Source organism: Poeciliopsis prolifica, unplaced genomic scaffold (genome assembly GCF_027474105.1).
Source record: "Poeciliopsis prolifica strain line A6 unplaced genomic scaffold, Auburn_PproV2 SCAFFOLD022, whole genome shotgun sequence".
In the NCBI taxonomy this organism is placed as follows: Eukaryota; Metazoa; Chordata; class Actinopteri; order Cyprinodontiformes; family Poeciliidae; genus Poeciliopsis; species Poeciliopsis prolifica.
The window spans coordinates 1,778,414-1,799,949 of record NW_026562397.1 but is presented as its reverse complement, the minus strand read 5'-3'; the positions used below and the strand labels follow the sequence as shown (position 1 = coordinate 1,799,949).

Sequence of the window (21,536 nt, the reverse complement as noted above, 5' to 3'; positions counted from 1 at the left end):
AACTGAGGGGGAAAAAAAGTCATGCATTTTTGTGACAAGAAATAGTGGCACAGTAAAAGCTAGAATTGAAATGACATAAATGTGTTTTTAGTCTCTTTGGGTACCATGTTCAACTAGTTTTCTGTGTAATTACAGCTGTAAATTTACAGCTTTGCACATGTAGCAACTGAATAATGCTGCAAATTCTTATTTCCGATCTGCTCTGGATCCCCAGAACCAGAACTTTCAGCTTCTATGCTCCACAAATCTGGAACAAACTTCCAGAAAACTGCAAAACAGCTGAAATACTGAGTTAGTTAAAACCTGCCTGTTTAGAGCTTTTGATATTAATTGTTTAAAACTCATTTGATGTTGGTGCTTATTTACTGAGTCTCGTGTAACGATGACATTTGACAAAATGTAATGCTTACTAAAAATCCAACATATATATATATATATATATTGTAAATGTCACTGCTCATCTGTTAGAAAAACATCTGCCAATAGTTACAGTATATAAATGAATTGGTTTGTTGCTGTTATGTTGAAAGATGTGGAAAGAGAAGTCAGTCAGTCTTGGCTGTACAGAAAACAAGGCTTATTTATAGAGCCTTGTGTAAAGCAGCAGATTTGAAATTGGCAGCCCTTTTCCCATCAGGCCGCCTGGTGAAGTCCCGCCTTCTCATTTTATGTCGGCCAATCACCTCAGACTTCCAGAGTGGGGAGCGGCTAAATGGGAGGAAAAGAAGTTAACATTCAGATACACCGCTCTTCAGTTCAACCTTTTGAGTGGAGACACATTGTTGATGTTACCATTATAAAACAGCTTACATTTAAGTATTGGCAAAGATCAATGTAACTTTGACAGGTGGTGGAGCGTTGTTGAAAGTAACTGAAAAATTACTTTTAATGTAACTTAGTTACTTTCCAAATCAAGTAGTCAGTAATCTAACTAAGTTACTTTTTCAAGGAGTAATCAGTAATCTGATTAAAGTTACTTTAACTATGCCGTCACTGGGTGCAAACCACTTCAATATTAATATAACACAATTACAAATTCAAAAACACAACATTAACGAAGCACTATTGTCGTGATGTGCGTTTTTCTGTTTATTTTGAGTTTCTGTATCTCAGTGCCTTCATGTTGTCCTGTCTCCCTTTGATTATTCCCAGGGGTGTCTCGTTCTGTGATTACCCTCTGTGTATTTGACCCCACCTGTGTTCCTTGTTCCTCGTTGGGTCCTTGTTGAAACTGTGTATTCAGTGTTGTCTGTCTAGCCCAGGGGTGTCAAACTCCAGTCCTCGAGGGCCGGTGTCCTGCAACTTTTAGATGTGCCTCTGCTGCACCACACCTGAATAGAATAATAGGTCATTAGCAAGGCTCTGGAGAACAAGGAGGAGGTAATTAAGCCATTTCATTCCAGTGCTTTGTACCTGTGGCACATCAGAAAACTGCAGGACAGCGGCCCTTGAAGACTGGATGTTGACACCCCTGGTCTAGCTGTTCTCTCCGTCCATTTGTTTCGCCAGTTGCAGTCCAACGTGGGTAAGAATGTTAAAGGCTTAATGGAGACAGGTTGTTGAGATGACTTCCTGAAGCAGAGTGTCAGAAAGAGGAGAAGCTTCTTAAAGAGACAGAGGCACAATTTCAAGGCATTAAAATACAAAGTCAAATTTCTTTTAGGGGTCGTTGGATATGTATAGCATTTTTATAACAATTGAAAGAAACATAGAATGGCTCCATGTGTCTGGAAAACACATCATATGGCCCCTTTAAAAGCAAATATCTTTTCTTTCCACATGACACTAGGACATGTGTTACACTACATCATGTGCTATGTTGTGATAGTTGCATAAAATCTACATGAAATGCAAAAAGAAATTGTGACAAAATGCAAAACAGCTGAACCTCTATTATAACTTTTGTCAGAGACTCGACAGCCAATATGCTTCACACATTTAGTTTGGTCAAAGGATTTGCAGAACTTTAGTTCCAAGTCAGTTTAGGTTCCACAGAAGAAGAAGAATCTGCACCAGTTACTGACCAATAACATCAGCAGGTCTTCAGTGGAGAATCATGAACATAGGCATCATGCCATTGTTGCATCAGCTTTTCCATATGGGAATTTCCATGCTCAACAAGGCAGAGGTCATATGGAGACATGTGTGTTAAAGAAAGAAGATGAAGGCAACACAGGAAGATATTGGAGCTGGAGAGGGAGAAGCATGTGGGAGAGGAGGGATATGATGCAAGAGGGAAACTGAAAAGGAGGAGGCTGGTAGGAGGTGGGGTAAAGGGAGCACATCCACACTGGAAGAGTGTGAGGAGATGTAGCTCACTGTGAAAATGGCCTGGAGCTCTGTTCAAGGCATGTGTGTGTGTGTGTGTGTGTGTGTGTGTGTGTGTGTGTGTGTGTGTGTGTGTGTGTGTGTGTGTGTGTGTGTGTGTGTGTGGATAGTGAGAGGGCTTTAAATTTTAAATAACGGTCTGGATACAGTTACAGACAAATGCAGAGGGGTGAGGACAGAAAAAGAGGGTAAATCTGTGGTTTGACTTTTGACTTTGGTTTAACATACCACACATTTTATACTGCAATAATAATAATAATAATAATTAGAATTTAATGTTCAGCCTGAAACATTTATTCTGCCACCTCCTCACAGTGTGACCTTGTTTCATTCTCCCTCTTATTACCGTTCTATCAGACAGAGTGGGGCATGAAGTTTTCATCTCTTCCTTTACTCTGTGATTACAACATTAAAAGTACACAATAAAAACAAACAACTTCCACAGTAAGTAAAAAAATTACTTTAAAAAAAGGGCATGAGCACTTATTTATTGCACATCTGTTTTAATGATGAAAATAATAAGGCAAACTCCTGAAACAAAAGCATAAATTCTGGTGATCTGGATATTATCTTGTCAGAAGAGGATTAATTAATTATTATGATGTTATCTTGTCTCAGTCTTTCCATAAATACAATAGAATATGCTTTACTGATCCCAAATGGAAATTGCTTGTTTGTTCTGTACAGTTAAATAATAATAAATACAATATGTAAGGGATATAAAATTTGTAATAAAATAAAATAGACACAATTGTGATATTGCAAATAAATTCAATGATAAAAAATATTAAATGTTATAATTGGGGTTCTGTAAGTTAATAACTCAACTCAACAGTGGTTTATGCAAACAGTGTTTTACAAATTGTTCATATCACATTTCACTAGATTAACTGGTAATTCACAGGAAAGCTGGTGGTGAGGTTTGGTGTCTAACAATGATCATCAAGTTTTAAAGAATCTACAGCAGCACAGAGTATGCTGGTCAAACCTGAGTAAAGTGACTCCCTGCTGCAGTGTAAAAATCAATGAAATAGATTTGAACTGCAGATGCACTGATCCCACACATACCAGGTTTTTATGATTTGAAAAAAAAATCATTTAAAAATAATTAGACTTTAATAATTTTTCAGCTCCCATTTTTAATGTGGCGTATGTCCTGTGGGGTCAGACTGGTATGTTAAAAGATTTAGAGAATTTGTGCAAGGTCAAGTTGGCAAAGACCATCAAGTCAAGATATGAGATGTAGAAAGTCTGTGTTGATCCAAAGGCACTTAAAGTATTAGCCTAAAGATGTGCACACTTCAGTTATTGGATTTAAAATAAAAAAAAAAGAGACAGAAAGAAAACGTTTCCGAGAGCTGTTTTCTTTTCCAGTAAAGTTCCCCAGGATAAATGCAACGTTAGTTTATGTTTGGGGGGAAAAAACAGCACATCTGGTGTGATGTTGAAAAATCTGAAATAAAACTCTATTATCTTAATATTAGTTAATGAATCTAATTTTGGCAAAAGGAGCAATTCTGATACACTTAGGCACTGTGAACACATCCCAAAGTCACATTCATGCCATATCTTTGTTGAAGCTTCTGACCCACATACAGATGAAAAGAGTTAAAAGTGTTTATTTACAAAGTGGAAAAAACGTGCAAAGATGGTGATCTGGAAGCAGAACTTCTGGAAGAAATCATGAATAGGTGGAGCAGATGAAGGCAACCAGAGGAAAGGTAGGACATGGACTTACAGAGGATGATATAGGGAAGTCCATCAGTGAGTTATGAGGTCAACTAGTCAGAGTCAGGTAGCCAGAGAACCTGATGGTGACTTGTGCAGGACTATTGAAGGACAGACAGGTAGTACAACAATGATGTTGATGGTGGAGCTTAAAGCTACCAGTCATGAGAATTAGTGGTGCACCAATTTTAGTTTTTTGACCGATACCAAGACATAACTTGGTGGGCCAGTCTGTGAGTCAAAACCCTTCTCATCAGAGACCAAAAGAGAACAGTGGTTGGTTCTTGCCAAGCTAGCTAGGATTTGTGAATGAGATTGGCTTCATATGTAAAAATCGGCCAATCTCGGATCTCTAAAAATTAAGAAAAAGGGACCCCAATAAATCAGCTGGCCGATAAATAGATGCATCCCTAATGAGAAACCAACTCAGGGTTATGGCTGATTCTGGTTCAACTTAAGGTTTCACTGGTAGAGCCTAGGAGATGTTCAGGGAGACCTTGAAGGAGGGGAAACACAAGGAGTTCCACTGAGGCTTGACGTTACCACATGGCAAAGAGTGACACGTAATCAGCTCCTTATATCCAAGATGCAATGAGTGTTGGGGAGCTGCAGGTGATCTGCCACGCCTGCAGAGAATTAGTCCTCAACCCTGCAACTGGTTCACCTTGGCGCCCTCTGCTGGCTACCAGCTGGGAGTGTTTGGAGAGCACCATGGAGAAAACACAACCGCCCAGTTCCCTGACAGGTCACTGCACTCAGCACTGTTAGACCAAAGGGGAAATGACTTGGATGAGATCTACATCATATCAGGGCTTTGCAAAACTAAAATGAAATATTTTTTAAAAATATGACCAAAATTAAGAACTTTATTACTTCACCCTTAAGTTCAAGAAGGTCAAGCAGTTTTTGAGGTATTTGGAACAAATCAAAGATATTTCTTCAAAGATATCTGGAAAATGGAACGAATAATCCCTTTGGACATTGTTGTCTTGCTGTCCTAGTGATGACAATTAATATCAAAATTTTGCATCCCCTTCTCAGATTCTTTGCTTGATTGCATCATTTCTTTTTAAAAATGTTTTAAATTTCCTTTATTTAACCAGGTAAGCCCGGTTGAGATCTGGATCTCATTTTCAAGAGGGATGTGGGCAGAAGTCTGCAATACACAGCAACCTGGTTACAAAATAAAACCAATTAATACATATTCACAAGTATGAAACAATAAAAAAAAAACAAGTTAAAAGCAGTGACACTGTTTTATAGAATCTTGTTTCCTATCTTTAAGAACCGCTCAAAATAAGTCCAATAAAACCATTTCCGACATCTTGAGTTCCGACTGAAGTTGATTCCACGCTGTAGGAGCAACACACTGAATGCTTGCTTCCCTTTTTCAGTTCGAACATGTGGAACATGCAGAAGAATAATGTTAGAGTATAGAGAATGAGAACTAACAGATCTATGTAAGAGAGTAAAAGTGGACCAAGAACTGAGCCTTGAGGTACTCCATTTAAAATAGTGAGCATAGGAGAAGTGAAGCCAGCCAATTGGACTCTCTGGGTCCTGTTCGACAAGTAATCAGCTACCCACATGGTAGCTTGATGTGAGAGCCCAATCTTGTGTGGCATTTCAATTAAAAGCGTGTGATTTACTGTGTCAAATGCCTCCGATAAATCAATAAACAAAGTAACACAATGTTTTTTGTTATCATGAACCTGTATAAGATCATTGAAAACCTTTAAAGAGACAGTAACAGTGCTATGTTTTTTTCTAAAACCAGATTGTACATTTTGTAAAACAAAATTAGAATCTTACAAAAATCTTTAATTAATCTGCAACTAAATTTTAAAGCTTTTTTGCGAGGATACATAGTTTTGAGATTGGTATGTAATTGTGGACCTGCGATGATTCCCCACCCTTAAAGAGCTGCAAAACAAATGCTGATTTCCAGACATTAGGGATTTTGTTAGAGATTAGACTAAATTAAAAAATATGAGACAAAAGCTCTGCTACAAACTCTGCAGCCAACTTTAGAAAAAACTGATCCAGGTTATCTGGCCCTGCTGATTTTCTGGTGTCTATGTTTTTTGGTTTTCTGAGAACCTCATCTGGAAAAATAGGGGAAAAGTTAAAAGTGGTGGAATTACAATCATTATTCAAAAACAGTTCATCAGTACTTACATTTTGGCCGAATGAATTTAAATGATCAAACAGAGAGCCTGCAGAAATAAAATGCTCATTAAAATAATTTAAAACCGCTCATTTATCAGACACTATTTTACTTTTGTTCCAAACAAAATTTCGAAAGTCACTCAGTGGCGCCTGCTCAGTAGCTGATTTAACTGTTTTCCAAAATTTCTTTGGATCATTTAAATGTTTTGTCATTTCGGCAAGGAAATAGTCTGACTTTGCTTTCTTAATTAATGAAGTAAATCTATTCCTCAATTTTCTAAAACAAAGCCAGCTCTCCTCACTATTGTTTTTTTTTAAATGTCCTAGCCCAAGTTGCATCTCTTTGTTTAAGCAGAGCCCCAATAGCTGGGAAAACCATGGATTATTTTGCCCCTTCACCCTAATTTTACGTACAGGAGCATGTTTATTTATTAGTCTTGAACTGCCAGAAAAAGTCTACATTATCAAAAATAGAAACCCTATTCAAATTAAAAAGTAACAAGTCATGAACAAAAGCTTGTTCATTTAAGTGTTTTTCATTGACATTCCTGACTCAGTGCAAAGCAGCGGCGCATGTGGCGCACAGTAAGTCACCTGATGTCCAGGCCACTACATCACTGAGCAGACTAGCCATTTACGTTTTGCAAAGAAATTTGAAAAAGCATCGCCTGGCTGTTAATGCAACCGGCAGCTGCTACTCATTATATAGATGCAGGTACATAAAAAAAAGAAAAGGGCAGAAAATATTGGTGGGGACTGTCCCCTTCATGCCAGAGTAGGTGGGGACATGTCCACACCAGTCCTTCAGGAAGTTGCCCCTATGTCCCAACACATCAACTTTGAGGACTGTTCTCTTTTTTTCTGCTATATCTCACGCATGCGCCGCCATAGTGAGTCAATAATCAGTTATTGATCTGTCAGAGGTAAATGTGCTTTATGGACACACATACAAACTGCAGCAGGTATTCACTTCAATAATTATATTATGTAGGTAATTAAAACACAACAGACTATAAATTAGTTAAATAAACCTTTTTTTTTATTGAATTGCAGGATTAAAATTTGTAGAAGACTGTGGGATACGTTTACATTAACATTGGGAGTACGTTTGTTACAAACCAATTCACAGGTTTTGTGCATAACAAATGAATATAAAGGCAGGAGCTGCTAGAAACTGATGGCTTTGTTTGTGTCATGTTCTGGATTTTTATTCCCTGTAGAAACCTTTTCAGGTTTAATCACCAGCTTTGTGGGGGTTGATTTTAGGTTTGTGCTCTTGAACTTAAAAAACTAAAGGTAAAAAAGAAAAGAAGCCAACTCCGAACTTTGATGTGTCATCCTAGTAAAGCCTGAGGTAAAACTGTGGTATGAGTAAGCAACGCCTCAGTGATTTATGAGATGTCTTGACAGGTTCAGACTTGAGGACAAAGCATTCCAGAAAAGAAGCAGGAATTTCAACATGACGATGCCCACAGACATTGCTGGCAGTTCCTCTTACAGACATCATTTTAAGCGTTACCTTCTTCAGCGAGCATCCAGTTGCTCCCCGTTTGCCAGTGTGGAAAATCCAACTTCTGACGTTGCTCGCCCTCCAAACACAGCAAAAACTCCAGAATACATTTAAAACAACAACAAAAATTAGAAACTACAATTACAAATACAAAATTCTTTGCATATTTTGTATTAGAGATACTCAAAAAGTCATTTATTCAAAGTAAAGCATCCATAACCCATAACAACCCTTACTGATATACAATATTCCCAATGCAATATACAGTTTTCTTTACATTTATAAAACATGATCACCACATGGCACCATGGATCAGAAAGAATAGCCCATAAACTAATCTGTTTAGTTTATACAAACAACAAGAGGTGGTGCAAACATAGAAACATATTCAGCAGAACTGACACAATAAATGGGATTTCTTTGTGGGGAAATTAACAAATACAATTTTTTCCCTTTTTACTTAAAAACTAAAGTTGCTATATTAAGTGAGAAAACATCCCTCTCTCTTTTTAGGTTTTAAACTCATTTCTCTGAGAATTTTTAAAATTCAAACTGTAATGATAAAAATATATATATATTCATAGGACACATAAATGAACAAAAATATTACATTTTATAAAGAAAGACTCTTTATGTGACATTAGGTAAAATAATGACTATGCAAAAAACTCCACACACCAAATGGTTTTAGTGAGTCGTGGGAAAGCAGTGAAGTGTAACTGAAATACTTTCCCATAACTACTCACTATTCAACGCGCTCTTAACAACAGTCCTGAAAACATCCAACATGTAAATTTAATTTTTTGGCTTTTTTTTCTTGGATCTCATTGGCTCTCCATTCAGTTAGTCAAACCAGTGCCTTTGATCTGATTGAAACCTTTCACCTGGTTTATATTTGTATTGTGATTGTGCTTATTCAATTCACCAACCAGATGTTCAGGACATATATCGTATCTTAAACCAGCCTGCAGTTAAAGTGCGACCAATGAGGAATAACTCCCATTGTTTAACAGCTGCTCTTACATCCAGTAGTCATGCAAATGTTAAGCCAATTTTTAAAATGTTCCCAAAACCAAAAAATAAATGAAAGCGAGATTTAACCGTATTTGAAGGGAATCAACCAGGCTACGCAGGATGTCATTTTGCCAGATGTTCATGTTTCTCCTGTCTGCAGGAAGTAGACTGCACAAACAAGAATGGCTCACGCATGTCAAAAACGTTGAAGTTTTCAGAGTTTTGAGGCACAGATGGGAAATTTGCTACATCAGAACTTATTCAGCAAATGTATTTCTCTCCCCTTTTGTGGATTAAAGAAGCAGTATTATGTATTGCCTTCAAATTGGGCCTTTGTCCCTTTAAAAATTCCTCCTCTATCTGAATCTCTTTAAGATAACCCTTTAGTAGCACTTTTATTAGCACTTCACTGAAAAGAGAAGTGAGTATAATGAGCTCAGCAGTTCCATCAGGTTTTTGCTAATTGCTGCTGACTAGTCTGAAGGAGCTGAGTGGGGTGGGCTGCTCTGTAAGGCAGAAGCTCGGTAGCATGGAAACTGTAGCTAGGAGGAGGAGCTGCGCCTCGAAGGCGGAGCTAAGTCCAGATGTTCTGCACAGCTTAATGGTTCCAATGAGATTAGAGGATTTCTCAAACATGCATGAAGGAATTGAGGAAACACAATAACATTATAACATGATGTAAAGCTAAAAAGGTAGATTTTATGTAACACTGCCCCCTTAACTCTTTTTTTTCCCAAAAATGAAGTGTTTTTAAAATTTTGCTGTTTCCGTCAAAGTTTTTTTAATGAAATACCTCAAAATATGCGTAAAAAGACGTTGATGGAGACATGCTAACAAAGACTCAAACATTCTTTTACAGAACTTCATAATCATTCTGAAGAAATATGCTGGAAAGGCACAATCACACTACCATACTTTAAGTTAAGCCAAAAGATTTCACTTTGGAGTCTGCAGGGATGCAGTTGTTAAGAGGCAACTTGTTACTAAACTGTAACAAACAATGGAAGTTTCACAGAAACCAGTGAAGGTGCATCTGATTTTTCTGTGCTGGCTTTAGTCCAGGACTGACTACAAGCCAGATACCTGCAACCACACACAGCCTAACAGATGCTTCACATACAGAACAGACCTGAACTTGTACTTGAGCGAGAAACTAAATATTTGTAGTCTCTCTGACTGAAGTCAAGCCTGAACAAACTCAGAACATTACTGTCGGGGTTCCAAAATGCCCTGCAGGGCAAACATGCTGGCTGTTCAGCCAGCTTTGTACAGTGTACTCTGGATCTGAAAGAAAAGAAAAAACATAACATTTTATGCATGGCACAATACATAAAAAAAGACCTATTATTTCTCTAGAGTTCCTGTTGTGATGCAAACCAACCCATAAATAACTACTATTTGTTTTTAAAAATTCTTAAAGTTGCTCACGAGAAACAAACCTGGTTACTTTGAAATCATTTCAATAAATCATAATTTGTTGTTTTTTTTGCATTAGACATGTACTCAATATTAATGTTCCAATAACTTTACCAGAACCTCACAGAATTGTGGGAGAATTCTGTGCAACAAAAATGCTTTATCCACCAAATTATATATATATATATATACATATATATATATATATATATATATATATATATATATATATATATATATATATATATATATATATATATATATATATATATATATATATATATATATATATATATATATATATATATATATATATATATATATGTATATATATATGTATATATATATATGTATATATATATATATATATGTATATGTATATGTATATGTGTATATATAACACGAAAGGTTTGTGTTTAACCAGCAGTCTCTGTGCATCCAGTGTTTGAAGCTGTGAATCAGTTTCCCTCTCATTCATACCTGTAGCAGACCAGCTGGCAGCAGCATGCAGGAAGCTGTCCATCTGCAGGACACACTTAAGTGTCTCCATCATGTGCTCCTGGCGCAGAGTGTGAAGTCTGCTGGGACTCAGAGACATGCTGCTGTCCACCTCACTCATGCTGGCCTTCAGAGCCACAGCGGCACACTGGAGGACACTCATCCCTGAGAGCAAATGACTGATGTTGATCACATTCTGGTGCATAAATCTATGTTTACAAGAAACACACTGGCCCAATTGGACAATTCTTAAGTTCTATGTGTGAAGTTCTTCCCTCTCCAATGAGTCGCTTAGTGAAGGCATTACTGATATCTTTGCTGCATTTATGATACATAATATCAAAGGTTATATCAGGCACAACCTATAATGCTGTGCAGACGATGCTCTGCTAAACTTAGTAAAGCCTTGTATCAGCACCAGAGTAGCCAAATTCAAATGCTTCTAGTTTCTTCCTAAACAGAGTTGTTTTTAAGTTGTAATAGTGTTTTCTTCTTATTTTATCTAATATTGAAAATAGCTAAGCAGACTAGGACTTACCAGAGTTATCAGTGGCTTCCACATCAATATACAGCCCATCCATCATTGCTTGTTTTAAAACCTGGAAGGGAGGAAAAAAGAAAGGAAAGAAATTCTTTTGGGGGGAATAAAAAAAGGAAGGTGATCTTGTTTGATGACAATGCTCATTATTAGCTGCGTTTCCATGGACTGTAAAATGATTCAAATTGTAATTAGGAAAATATATTTGATCAATGAAAACATGACAATTTTGGAGAAACTCAGGGTTTTTGCTTAAAAAATGTTTCATGTAAGAGATGGTTTTTCAGCTGGATAGATTCCCTCACAATGGGTTTTGCATTCTCTCGCAATAATGTACTAATCAGTTTGTAAAGCACTTTGTCTCTTCCAGATTCTTTGCATGACTGTTATTTTCCCCGACGATCGATATCCAAAACAGTGATGGCGACGTGACCATTAGTCACGTGACGTTCAGTCCAGTAATAGGTCTGTCAATGGTGAGCAACCAACAGCAGAATCATAAATCGGTGCTCCTGATTCTAGTAGTGATGGAAATAATGATAAAAAACAAAATGCACACAGATCATCTGACCTCTAACACTCTGATGTAGCCATTCTCAGCACTCAGGTGCAGGCAGGACTTTCCCAGGTTGTTGGTCTCATTCACGTTTGCCCCCAGGCGGATCAAATCCGCCACCATGAGGTGCTGGTTGTGTTTTGCTGCATACAGGAGGGCAGTCTGTGGGTGCAAAGCGTGATCATAATTTTACATCATTCGGAAATTTTGTGACAATTTGCAGACTAAAGCTACACAAGTATGCAAAATACAATGTTGTAAATATATAAATATATATGTATATTACCCCCATATATGTAATCTGGTTTTGTCTCACTTAAATGATTCATAAAACAAAATGTGATATTAGACAAAGATGGCCTGAGTAAATACTAAAGTGTCATTATTTCTTCATTAAATTTGAGAGAAACGTTGTGGAACATAACAAAGTCCCATGTGGAAAAGTTATTAGCTAACAACCGCTTGAGTTAAGCATTTGAAATAAGTTGCTGAGCCATTATTGCTTCTAACAACAGGAGTGAGTCCCTATCACTGACAGGGATGTTGGGACAACAACATTAATTCCATGAATCTATAAGTGACACACTTCTACAAGTCCACACAGCCACAACTAATCTGCATCATCAGCCACTGTACAAAAGAAGCCTGATATTTGTCCTTCGGTGCCGTTCATGGTACTCTGTGCCCATCAGTGTTTGCTCCTCCTGAGTCTTTGAGTTTTCTGAGTGCTACACTCAACCCACCTTTGTGATCTCCTTGCAGGTTCTCCAGTGGAGCTCTGGATGTTACCCTTTGTGCCTCCTGAGTCCAACCATTCAACAACAAGAATCTCCATAAAGAAGCCTCAGGTACTGGAGTCCATGACAAACCACTTCCATGTTCACCAGCCTGTGCTGCTACCTGCTCACCTCCCAATGAAAACAACCACCTAGCAGTCTCACTGGGTTTCCTAGCAACAGTCCCAACTTCCTGTGAAGGAACCAAGCCCCAGCACCAGCCTTTCTTCGACCGGTGGATCAATCTGCACCTCAAAGTAAGGTTATCTCTCAATCATCTGCCAAGCTGAGCTCACCTCTCATCTCCTCTGTCCTCAGTGCTTCAGACTCCCCAGCTGTTCCTGTAGCTGCTCCAGGTCCCAGACAAAGAAAACCCATTCATTGCTTTTTGTACAATAAACTTTATTTGACTGATTTCTCCATCTCCTGCATGTGTTCTCCATGTGGGTCAAACGATTGGCAACAAATATGACAAAGTTGCTTGTTTTCAAGATATTCTACCTCACCTCGTGTCGTCAGACATGTTCTTTTCTGGGGATTAATTGATGATCCAGATTGGTTTGTCTCCCATCACTAAATAAAATCATCCTTTCAAAACATTTTTTTTTCCTGAGAAATCTGATATTGACATTTTTTTTTTGATAAACAGAAACATGTGACAAATACAACATTTATAAAGAGGCAATACATGTTTCAGTTTACCAGGAATAGAGGGTGAACTGTTTCACTGCTTTTCTCTCCATATCTCAACGGCTTTGCTGTGTTTAGTTTTGGTGGCAAAAATAGTCTGCAAACCTTCAACGGTTAAATGTTGGTGTAAAAAGTGTGTGTACGGTACCATTCCATCAGAGTCTTTGAGGTCCAAGCTGCTGATCACCCACATTCTTTTGGCGATGGCATACGCCTCTGCTCTCTTTCCCAGACACACCACTTTATGCAGACGTCTGGAGGGAGAAACAGACAGATTGGGAAAATAAGATGCATTTGAGAATCTAACAAAATGAAAAAGTTACTAATCTAAAACACGGATGCTGGCTTATAATGAAATACATTATAAGCCAGCATGACGAAAAAGGCTGCAGTCAGGATGAGTCGAGTGCTGCCTGCGGTTGAATTATTTCATTCCCACCTTCCTGCCAACATGACAAGACGTTGATCTGAAGTCAGAAATAAAACTGAACCTCAGACTCACTTGACTGCAGTTTTCTACACTTTTTGATCTTAGGAAACTCTGGTACTCTGTTATCATAGAAAGATGACAGCGCCGTCAAATGCATCTATTTATAGACGACGTTAAAATCACGAGGCAGTGAATACGGACGAAGCCTTACTAGTGTTGGTTCAGAACAATTTAGAGAAATTATGGAAAACAACTGCCTGTGTCTGCCAAGTTGACACAGAAGATTCAGATTCTTCACCATCAATTCAATACTAAAGTATTCAAACAGTAAATGATTTGACCCAGTCATCATCTATTGGCTGTGATACATGCAATGCACCAGCTTAATGAAACGTATTGGAAATTGTGGGCCGGTACATCTTTGCCAGCAACAAAATATCTTAATATTCCTCTTTCTCCAACTTTGACTGCTCAGTATTTGAAAGCGCGGCCAACATCCACTGACCTCATTTTGCTGCGAATGTTCTGTAATGTTTAGTGGTGCTGCTGCCAGTCTTGCCCAGGATTCCCTTGAGATTTTTAATCTAAATGAGATTTTCTTCATTTTTTGCTTAAATCCCAGAGCAATTTATAGTCCTCAAAATATTTGGAGGACCATAACTTAGTCATCAAACTTTCAATTTCACAGTCAACCAGGAGGAACATAAAATCAGTGTAAAAAGTGAGCTTAAGACGCCTCTCCTCCCAGACAGTAACATGCTTACGTCCTGCCGTGCTCATCGGTGGTCAGCAGCTCAGCATCAGAGGTCGTCCTCAGCCGGCTCTCCTCTTTCTGCAGCTGTGTCCAGAAGAAGGCAGAAGTGTTCAGATCCCAGTTGTTCTCAGGCTCGAACCAGCCCTCCTCTCTGTCTCTGCAGCTTTGTGTATCAGTTCCACCGGAGGACTGGAGGCTGAAAAACATGCAGTCAGGTCGGGTCCAGGGCATGTCGTGTTCCGAGGCGGTGGGAGAGGAGGCCATGTAGGATTCTGGGCTGGGAATGATTTCATCGTATTCGTCACTGGAATTTACATCTACAAGGGAAACACAGGGGCAGCATTAAGTTTTTCTTCCAGACCCGATTTTAGCGAATCGGACTGTAAGTGCTCAGTGTGTTACAGGAAGTGGAATCAGACGGAGGGGAGTTTGGGATCAGGGAGCGAGGAATGCAGCTGGATCTCAGGTCCTCTTCCAACACCTCAAGGATGATCGCCAGTTCCTCCAGGCTTTTCACAGGGTGTTGTGCCTGAAAGTAAAAGCAATGCCAAACTCAGCAATCCAAAATCTGTCACCAATGGAGATGAGTAATCCACTGTTGTTTTATGATCCTACACACACCCTGGTAACTTTGTTTTTTGAGCGGGCTCTGGCACGCTTCCTGTTTCCTGTTGAACAGAGAGACAAACATCATCAGGAGATCAAGGAGCAAATCAATGACAGTTGTTTTTTTTTCATATAAACCTGACAAAAACAAGGCAGCTTTACAGGTCTGTCTTGTCATAGACCACAGTTTACTCAGTTTTCTTATCCAAGAAATATTATTGGAGCAGCTTCAGTGTTTTGAACAGGAGTAATGACATCAGTTCACTCACCAGAGCCTTTTATCGAGCCTTTTTCCTACATTCACACATGCAGATTTTGTGGAGAAAAGTGAAAAAAAAAAAGTTTCATCAATGCACAGTGTATATTAATATGTTTAAAATGTTGCTTCTTCATGCACCATAGCAAATGACTGCACTTCAAGAATCACTGATTTAAATTACAACTACATAAAAAAAAATTGAATGGCATGAAAACATTCAATATTTCACAAAGACATGGTGAGCGAGGTCAAGCCTGCATCTCTGTACTTGTACATGCATGATATCCCTGAAGACACCTGGACTGACTCACTGATATCGTCTGAGTTTCTGGAGAACTTGTGAAATGTTGTGTATAGAACAGTGAGACAGTGGTTTCTGTCCCCGGAGTTAAATTAAGGAGATAAAGATCATCTCACTGCATTTAGAGTGTCTCCAGAAGTATTTTCATCAAACCCAAAGGGAAATGCTTTTAGACATTGCCTTTAAATTTCTGTTGTTTTAAAAAAAATTACTGATGAAGTGGAAGAGGACATATGCTCACCAATTCAGTCATTTTCAAACAAAAAGAAGAAAGGATTTACGTTAAAGTCGTCGGGGTCCATGTCTTTGGGCACTCGGATGTTTTTCAGCAGATCCCTCACCGGCATTCTGACACGAACTCCGAGGTAGACCTGCTCACCGCCAGAGACTGAACATCTTGTGCCTCGATGAGAAACAGAAAACAAAAGGCCTGTTGGACAGGATCAAAACTGCTTCTCAACTCCAGCTACCATTAATTACAGAGTGAAAGAGTGAAAGCATTTGAGGTTAGGTAATAAGATTTTGTTGGCTCTCTGATCCACACACCTGGGTTGAATATGTTTACTGAAAAGCCCCAGCCAAGTGTTTAACCCCCGAGTTGAAAATAAATACGATTGTCATCGGCTGACATGTTGTCCTTTAGTTTTACTCTGAAGTTAAAACCTCAAGATTGGGAAAAAAAACACTTCAGAATGCACAGAGGGAACAAACTCACAATCCAACATGACTGACTTTTTTAAAAATACTTTATTTTTGATCATTTTAGTGGTCTTCCAAGTACACATACATGCATACATTGAACAGTTAGAATTCCCTCTAACAAAAATTACAGAGCAACTAGTTTGACAAGGAGCAGTTGAGTGATACTCAATGAAAACAAAAAAGAAAAGAAAAGGCAATTACATCAATTATACAGTTGGTGTCAGGCTCCAATGAATTTTCCATTTTTTCCAGTATCTGTTGTATTCATACGTGGCAAATCTTAACGAAATTGTCAGTCTTTAGATTGCATGAATTTCCTCTATTATGTCTTTCCAGTCATAAATTTACGCTGTGGTTTTCCTGGGTAATTCACCTCAGGAACTGAAGAAGTCTGATAGATAACTTCTGTTATCATTTTTAGCAGCTGCAAAAACATCTGTAACTCACAGGTGTATTCCCACAGTTCCTCCTGCATTTTGCCTTTTCAACGTCGTTTACTTATAATATTATGTGTAAAAAAAAAACGCACTGCATTTCCAGAAAAATTTCTAGAACATGATGTGTGAATCACAGATTTGTATATATTTAACCAAATATCATCAGTTCTTGTTATTTTGGCTTCTTTTTCCCATTTAACCTTAAGATATGTTGTATTATGTTTTCTCTCTGTTTGTAGACATGAGTATAGTTTGGATATTTTTTTTGGAGGTTTTCTGTTGCTTGAATCTAAAAGGATTTTAAGTATACTTGTCTCGTCCTCCTCCAAAAGTTTCATACTTTTCTTATAGTGGTGAAGGTGTGTAAACAAGTCACATTTTTTCAGGTTGTAGTTATCTTGAAGTTGTTTCAAACTTTTTGATTCTCTATGGTTTGTAATCTTCCAGTAACTTGTGATGCCTTTTTGTAACCTCTGTGTAAATCTCTTCTCCATTCTTGCGGGTAGAAGATTTCTATCTCTATCATCTGTAGGTCAGGTCTATCTCTTTCCATTTAGCTTCACATGTTGGGTCACACCAACCAACCAACACTCTCATCTGCGCTGCTCTATAATAATCCTCTAGATGTGGTAAAGCCCATCCACCCATTTCTCTTGACAGTTGTAATGTTTTAAATTTTACTCTCGGTTTTTGTTTAGATAAAGTTTGAGATTATTCTATCCTGATCACATAATTGTTTGTTAGGTATCTTTGTAGGCAGAGCTTGAAAAAATAAAGAATCCTTGGTAAAAGGTTAATCTTTAATATGTCTATTCGATTATTTAAGTTCATAAGTAACAAAGACCAATTGTGTTGTCAGTGGGATGTAACTGCATTCAAAAAGGCTGGCTGACTCTGCAGGAATTTGAACTCCCAGATATTTTATGGATTGATTGTGCCAGTTGAATCTGGACATTGTCTGAATTCTTGGTGATGGTTGATAGTTAAATGAGAGAACTTGTGTTCTCTTTAAATTTGATTTATACCCTGAATAGGTGCCGAATGTCTTGAGTAAGGAAAGAAGATTAGGTAGGTCGATCAGGGTTACTTAGAGTTACGAACACATCGTCAGCGTAGAGGCATATCTTGTGCCCTGTGCCTTTAATGGTTCCACCCATAATGTTGTCGTGTTCTCTGATGGCTACAGGCTCAATTAAAAGCACAAACAATGTGGGGCGTTAAGGGGCAGCCGTGGTGACAGCTCCTTTCTAATTGTATTTTATCTGATAGATCCCCATTAGTCTTAATCCTAGCAGATGACTGAAGACAATTTATCATTTGATTATTGAAGCCAAATCTTTCCAAAACCAAGTAAAGATATTTACAACTCACAGAGTCAAACACCTTTTCTGCATCTAAACTGACAGCTATCGATTCTGTTTTTCATTTGGTCTATGAGGTGAAGAACCTCATAGACCAAATGAGGTCTATGAGGGTCTCATGATAATGTGAGACCCATGAAAACGTTTCACGTTCTCATGGGTTTGCCTGTCTTGAACAAAACCAGTCTGATCCTGTCTGAAATTTCTGGGATTCTGAATTTCATCCCGTTAGCCAGTATTGTTGCAAATATCCTGTAATAAATGTTTAAAACGAACATTGGTCTGTAAGAACTACACTCTGTTTTCACTGAGATCACTGCTCTTCTGCAAGACGGTGGTGTTTCCCCCCTAGAGAGTTCATGGTTAAAGCATCATCTTGCTCCCCTTCAGTTTTGAAATTACTTTATTAATATCCTCCTCAGTTATTTGTTGTGTCAGCCTGTTGTTTTGATCTGTTCCTATCGATGGAAAATCCAGTGAGGCAAGAAATGTTCTCACTGAGGACGGGTCAACTGTGTGAGGTTGTGTGTATAATTGAGTGGAGTATAATTCAAAAGATTTTTCAATGTCTCTCAACATGACCGACTTGTATGTAAAACTTTGTGATGGTACTTTGAACCATTACTACACGTGACACGTTGCTGCAGTGTTTGAGAGCTTATAAGTAAACACACTGTTAGCTTACAACATGCAAACATGTTTCTTCTGAGTGGAAGGTAAAGATTGGGGTGATGGCAGGGAGGCCTTCCAGCCTCAACATTTGTGAAATTTCCAAGTTATAAGTATCATACTAATTAAAAGTCTGACATCTAATGAAACGACGGAAGGTAAGAGCCTCTATATTTCACTAGGAAGTAAAAGCGATGTGGGAGTTTGGAGATGATTGTTTCACTGATCCTGCGGTTGGTTGGCAAACCCTGATAAATGCTTTGAAATGCACTTGGCATTATCTGATAACCAGCCAATCAAACAAAAGCAGCTTTATGTTTTCTGTCAGGCGTAATTTCTCATTTCAGATATTTGAGAATATAACAGCCACTAGCTGTAATTTAATCTGAGTCGCGATGTTTCAAATGGCTAATCTGGTAACATCATTTGAGAAATCTCAAAAAGCATTTTATTCATCAAAATGCTATTGAGGACATATTGAATTGTTCTCCTGACCAATCAGAATTTGAATGTGGATATCTTAAATTCTTGGTAGTCAAATTGAAGTTGTTTTTAGCTTAAACTAATTTTAAGACACCTGGAAAGTAATTACAGATAGTGACATCAAACAAATGTCATGTTAAAGGGGCCTGTCACACCCATATATACATGAGAAACTATTTTATTAACATATTCAACAACTAGAACTACTTGAACTAAATTGAAATGCCGTATTGTTCACATCATTCCTTAGTAAAAGTTATGGTTCCTACCTTTGTTTCGTTTGCAGCCAGGCGGGCCTGGCTCGGCGGGCGGCTCCTCCAGCAGAGGGCCCAGTCCGGCCCCCGCTGTCTTTCTGTTCTTCTGCCCTTTCATCTCCTGGATCTATTCTGGAACACAAGGTTCTTGAAAGCAAAGACCAAGTTTTCTTATATTTTTTTGTTTTTTCTATGGAGCCGAAGATGTGTCTAGAAACAGAAACTCACTAAAAGCAGCCTCTGACCCCGGGCGTCACTGTGACCTGCTGCTGCGTCCTCGATTAGGAGCTGACTGAAGAGCCGCTGCTGTTCTGTTCTGATCTGATCTGATCCAGAACTCTGTGTTCCACTGAGGAGAAGGAATGCTGTCAGGAAGACCAGCCTCTCAGATTTAACGCGGTGCTGGAGGGCGGGCTCACATACCGATCACTTTAACTGCTAGAGCAACATCACAGGTGATGATGGAAACACGCTTCATACTGGAGATGGTTGCAACTCCTGTTTACGGAGTTATAAGATTTATATGAGCTCCTTTGGGCTAGAAAGGTTCTCAGTAGTGATCATGCTCCAAATCAAATAAAAAAAGCACATTCCAGCAACAAGGCAAAATGCTTTCCATCATGAAAACAAAAATAAATAGTCATAGAAGACACAGTCAATAATTGAGACATTACATTTCGACGTCATTACATATCAGATTGTTAATTAATGTTCAATTGATTTTGTTTCAAAGGCAAACTCTACACAGGTGTGTTTTTAATCCAAATTTAAAGGAACTCAGAGTTTTAGCTGTTTTACAGTTTTGTAAATTTCTAAAACTAAATTGGTAGAAATTGCAATCCACAAAATGTAGCATAAATGGCCACAACAACGTGCAAGAAAGAAACTGAGGACGGCCGCCTCTCATTTGATGCCACTTTTGTCAAATGCATGAGCCAAAAAGATGCATCAGTATAGTATTATTAGTGTTGTTGTGACAATAAAACACTTTGTCACGCAGGCCGTTGACAACCTGCATGAGCTGCACTTACAGGCCAGAAGATATCGTGAGAATTCTTCACTGGAAGATCCAGTCAGGCAGGAGAAGGGAGTGAAAACAGAGAAGAGGCCTTCTGCTCAACCACGAAAACTATTTGTCTTTGTCATGAACACTTCATGCCACAAGATTATGAGAGGCTCCTGTGAAGTTATTATGGCACAGATAAAAAAGATGAATAGCAGACAGACAGGATAAGTAGTCAGTTACCAGACCACTGCTTACGCTCAGGTGTGTGTGTGGGGGGCTAATAAAGACACACAGCAGATGGTTCTAACACACACTGTGGGAACCTTGGCCTCAACTTTCACAGTTTCCTTCGAAGATCCTGAGTTCACCACCGACTCGTTGACCTCTGACCCAGTGCCCTCGGCTCCTGGTTTGATCTCATCCTGGGATTTCCCTCAATGCTTCTTCAACTGGTTTCTGACCAGTTAATACTCACCTGAGTAATCAATATATGCATAATCACAATACAATACTTTGACCTTTTGGAATTCTGCACCTACGACTTAATCAAAGCATGAAAAAACTAAAACTAAACAAAAACTAAGCAATATTTAACTATAAATAACTAATAAAAACTAGCAAACTCCTAAAGCTAACTGATTTAGGCAGACAAAAAGTCACAACAAAATAAAAAACTATGCTGTAATGAAAAATGTAAAGCTGTTTTAACCTTGGCTTCCAGCAGAGAGCGCCGCAGTGCAGAGGCTCTTGCAGGGCCGGCCCTGTGATGTGCAGGGCCCTCAGCAGACGCTTAGCAATACTTTAGATTTCTTCCTGGCTAGCAGTCTAAAATGTTATTGCTATGGAGGTATATCATTTACACACTGCTTTACAGGTTGGCAATACTGATATCTTGCATAAACTGTGGCTGATTATGACCCAGACGAGAAATTAGGCAGCCATTTTGTCTTTTAGTTTTATAGTTAGATAAATTATAGTTCACCTTATTGGCTCTGTATGCACACATGTTGCTACTGCAAATTATATTGGCCACCTGGGAATAAAAATCACT

General features: G+C 38.4%; 1 protein-coding gene across 1 annotated transcript; it reads right to left on the bottom strand.

Moving 5' to 3' along the window:
- Positions 1–7,242: 7,242 nt before the first annotated feature.
- zgc:113279 (uncharacterized protein LOC553749 homolog) lies at positions 7,243–19,817 on the bottom strand. Its single transcript, XM_055045714.1, has 12 exons — positions 19,708–19,817; positions 19,495–19,606; positions 15,855–15,976; positions 15,283–15,307; positions 15,029–15,075; positions 14,810–14,936; positions 14,418–14,724; positions 13,372–13,477; positions 11,773–11,919; positions 11,202–11,262; positions 10,646–10,828; positions 7,243–10,033 (listed from the first exon to the last, which is right to left on the bottom strand). Exons 2-12 carry the CDS (start codon positions 19,595–19,597, stop codon positions 9,948–9,950), a joined length of 1,314 nt encoding a protein of 437 aa, XP_054901689.1. The 5' UTR covers positions 19,598–19,606; positions 19,708–19,817; the 3' UTR covers positions 7,243–9,947.
- Between the last annotated feature and the right edge of the window lie 1,719 nt (positions 19,818–21,536).

What these genes read in the sequence shown, in the direction of transcription:
- zgc:113279 (XM_055045714.1), bottom strand. Translation starts at nt 19,597, where the DNA reads ATGAAAGGGCAGAAGAACAGAAAGACAGCGGGGGCCGGACTGGGCCCT. An exon ending in CAAAAAACAAAGTTACCAGG is followed by an intron (nt 14,937 to 15,028) that starts GTGTGTGTAGGA and finishes TTTTACTTTCAG; the next exon opens with GCACAACACCCTGTGAAAAG. An exon ending in TCCGTCTGATTCCACTTCCT is followed by an intron (nt 14,725 to 14,809) that starts GTAACACACTGA and finishes TTTCCCTTGTAG; the next exon opens with ATGTAAATTCCAGTGACGAA.